This window comes from Myotis davidii, unplaced genomic scaffold, assembly GCF_000327345.1.
Source record: "Myotis davidii unplaced genomic scaffold, ASM32734v1 scaffold104, whole genome shotgun sequence".
Classification (NCBI taxonomy): Eukaryota; Metazoa; Chordata; class Mammalia; order Chiroptera; family Vespertilionidae; genus Myotis; species Myotis davidii.
This window is the reverse complement of record NW_006296625.1, coordinates 2851977-2855665: the sequence shown is the minus strand read 5'-3', so window position 1 is coordinate 2855665 and position 3689 is coordinate 2851977. Positions and strand designations below refer to the sequence as shown.

Below are 3689 nucleotides of genomic sequence, written 5' to 3'. Positions count from 1 at the left end.
GCTGCATTGGGGTGAAATGTTCTATAAATGTCTATTAAATCAATCTGATCCAGTGTGTCCTTTAGAGTCTCTTTTTCCTTGTTAAGTTTTTGTCTGGAAGATCTATTTAGTGTAGTCAGCGGGTTGTTGAAGTCTTTTTATATATTTAGGTGCTCCTGTATTGGGTGCATATATGTTTACCAGGGTTATATCCTCTTGTTGGATCGTCCCTTTAGTATTATGTAGTGACCTTTGTTGTCTCTTGTGATGGCCTTCATTTTGAAGTCTGTTTTGTTGGATATGAGTATTGCTACTCCAGCTTTTTTTTCTTTTCCATTTGAATGGAAAATTTTTTTCCATCCCTTCACTCTCATCTTGTGTGTGTCTTTTGTTCTGTGGTGGGTCTCTTGTAGACAGCATATAGTTGGGTCATGTGTTTGTATCCATTCACCTATTCTACACCTTTTGATTAGAGTATTTAATCCATTTACATTTAAGGTTATTATTGATAGGTACTTATTTATTGCCATTTTAATTCTGTATGGCTAGGTTTCTCTCTCTAGTTCTTCTCATTACAGCAGTCCATTTAGCATTAATGCTATCTTGGTGGTGATGTACTACTTTAGCCTTTTTTTTTTTTTTTTTTAAATCTGGGAAGCTCTTTATTTGACCATGTATTTTGAATGATAGCCTTGCTGGATATAGTAATCTTGTTCTCAGATCCTTGCTTTCCATTACATTGAGTACTTCATGCCATTCTTTTCTGGCCTGTAGCGTTTCTGATGAGTAATCAGGTGTCAGCCTTATGGGAACTCCTTTGTAGGTAACCTTTTCTTTTGTTGCCTTTAAAATTCTCTCTTTGTCTTTAACTTTTGGCATTTTAATTATGATGTGTCTGGGTATGTGCCTGTTTGGGTTCTTCTTGCTTGGGGTTCTCTGTACCTTCTGAACTTGTGTGACTTTTTCCTTTACCAGGTTAGGGAAGGTTTCTGCCATTATTTCTTCAAACACATTCTCTATCCCTTTATTCATGCACTCTTGGTATTCAAGTATTGTTACATTTCACGTTGTTCCACAGCTTCCTGAAGCTGTCCTGTTATTTAATTGATTTTTCTTTTTGGTTCTCTGATTGAGTGATTTTTTTCAACCCTTCTCCAGGGAGTCTTCCATTGATTACTCAGGAAGTTTTTCTGTATTTTAGTTGTAATTCCAGTTTGGTCCTGGGAGCATGTCCATGTAGCATCCAATTACTTCGCCACCATTTTTAATCTCTGCCTTTATTTTAAAGAATAAAAAAAATCTTCTCTTTGAATCTAAAATGTGATGATTACTAATATTTGTAATTAAGTTGATGAACTCAATGAATATATTTTCATATCATTGACATTTGTATTTTATATATTCCATGGAAAGAACATCTTTATTGGATCTCAAATTAACTTTAAAAGAAAGTGTTGACTTTAGAAGTTCTTATTTTAAAAGTAGTGGTAGGAGGAGGAGGAGGAGGAGGAGTAGTAGTAGAGAAAAATCAGGAAAATTGTAGTTCTTTTTAATTTTGAAATTTAAAATATTTAAATTCTAGCCACTTAATTTTATATGAATGGATTAATCTTTTTCTTAATATTATTATTTTTTTTTTTAACTTAGGAGGATGATGGAATTCCAGTACATCTAAAGGGTGGGATAGCTGATGCCCTCCTGTATAGAGCTACCATGATTCTTACAGTTGGTGGTAAGACATTTGAAATGCATATAGAAAAGTAATAGTAAGGATAACTAACAATTTCATTGCTTTTACTATACCAGTATTTTTAAAATATTATTTCTTATTAAATTCATTGGGATGTCATTCATTAATATTATATATTTCAAGTATACAATTTTATAATACATTGTCTGTATATAGCATGCTATGCCAGTATTTTAACACAGGCACTCTTTCTCTAGAATCTGAGATCTTACTGCTTTGCTCTAAGGATTCAAGAGGGTGATTGGTACATATTGTATAAGAACATTTTAATGTCTTTAACAAATAAACCAGTAAAGTTTGATGATTGGCCTTCCATGTGCCAGTTGCTGGCCCTGCAGGCCTTTGGAGGAATCCAAGGCATCTACTCTACCCCATCTCCTGTAAGGGGCTTTTAAACATTTTGTGATACATAATAAAAAAATTTTACATCTCAATTTTGTACACATTTATGACAAAACCAGTGCAGACCAATACTTATTACTATATGCAAAGTGCTTTGACATTTTTTTCTGTGGATTAGGCAGGTCCATTATTCAGTATTAGCAGTATAATACACAAAATGGTATAGTAGGAGCAGAGTTATAAATTTCTAGTTATTAGCTATTCTTGGTTATTTTAAAATTATATATCATGTTCCTTGGTTTTACATTGGCAATACACTTTAGGGAAAGCTTGTGTATTTTTACCTCTTGTTGGTTTTTTAATCATTCTTAGCTTTCTCAGGCATTCTTAGATGAGTATGGAAATTACCTTTATATATGTTCTTAATTTTATTTAAAAATTTTTGTTTTTAAGATGACAAATACATTATTGCACTGTATCTAGAACTTTGTGTAGAAGTTAAGTAATATTGAAACTAGAATAAATATTTATATACAGGGTGACTTAAAAAGTGTATATACATTTTAATAGCTGATAGCTCAATTTTGAAAATGAAATTAAAATGTATTTTAATAAACACTGCCTGTATAGTTATTCAGAGTATGCGTATACATTTTTAAGTTCTTGTGTTTCTTTTATTTTTTTAGGAACAATTTATGCCATATATCAGCTGGCTTTGGCTTCATTTCCAAAGAAGCAGGGTTGACCTCAGTTATCCTCCCAGCAATCAGCTGGTTCAATTTCATTCAGCTCTCTATGGACCAGTAAGCTGACAGTAACTGAGTTCTTCTTTGGGATCAATATTTATTGACTTGTACTAACTGCCACCAATAAAGCAATCTTTACCATGCTTTGTCTTATTTTATCACACTTTACTATACATATACCAATAATTATTAGCTTTTGGTCAGTATTATAAATTTTAGATAAGGAGCAAAAAATTATTCTTTTGTCATTAAGGTTGTATAAAGTACCATTGTGATTTTTTTAGTGAAATTTTATTTTTAGCAGCTCAGAATTACACAATGGAATGACCTTCAGCTTTAATTGAGCTTGAAGTCCTGCCCCCAATCTGCTATATCCTGGGATATGCTAATACCTGACGTTGGTGGAAGCAGGCTATTTTCGGTGCATGGGGTTCAAGTTTTTTGTGTTTTTTTTCCCCTTTATTAGCTATGTGAGTGTATAGTTAAATACTGGTTGTAATCTATGGTTTAGATTTAGGCTTTAGTAGAGTAACAAATAATTTAGTGTTTATTTTTTTCATACTCAGAATGGATTTCTATTGTGTTTCTTTAATCATAACATAAAGTGTAACTTTCCTTAAATGCTTAGTTCATTTCTAAAAGTTAGCTTCTCAGGGAAGATTAAGGAGTTAGACTTTGCCATCTCTGCAAGGTGTACATTTATAACACTATCTAAAGATTAGAATCTAGAAGGCATCAGATCTAGGGGAAATCTGTGAGTGAGGGTTGTATAATAAATTGCAGTGTCTGGATGAAATTGATAAAAGTAATGTATTTAGAAAATTGAGTCAAATCTGAAATAGCCAAACTAAGCCTTTTCCTATTAAAACATT

General features: G+C 32.3%; 1 protein-coding gene across 3 annotated transcripts in view; it reads left to right on the top strand.

Moving 5' to 3' along the window:
* Window positions 1-2960, top strand: part of LOC102765830 (cytochrome c oxidase subunit 7A2, mitochondrial) — a 10037-nt gene extending 7077 nt beyond the window's left edge. For all 3 annotated transcript variants that reach the window (XM_015569430.1, XM_006772166.2, XM_015569429.1), the window contains 2 exons: window positions 1627-1711; window positions 2758-2960. In XM_015569430.1, coding sequence (XP_015424916.1) covers window positions 1627-1711; window positions 2758-2816 — 144 coding nt within the window. In that variant the 3' untranslated portion in view covers window positions 2817-2960. The remainder of the gene's footprint in view (window positions 1-1626; window positions 1712-2757) is intronic.
* The last annotated feature ends 729 nt before the right edge of the window (window positions 2961-3689 follow it).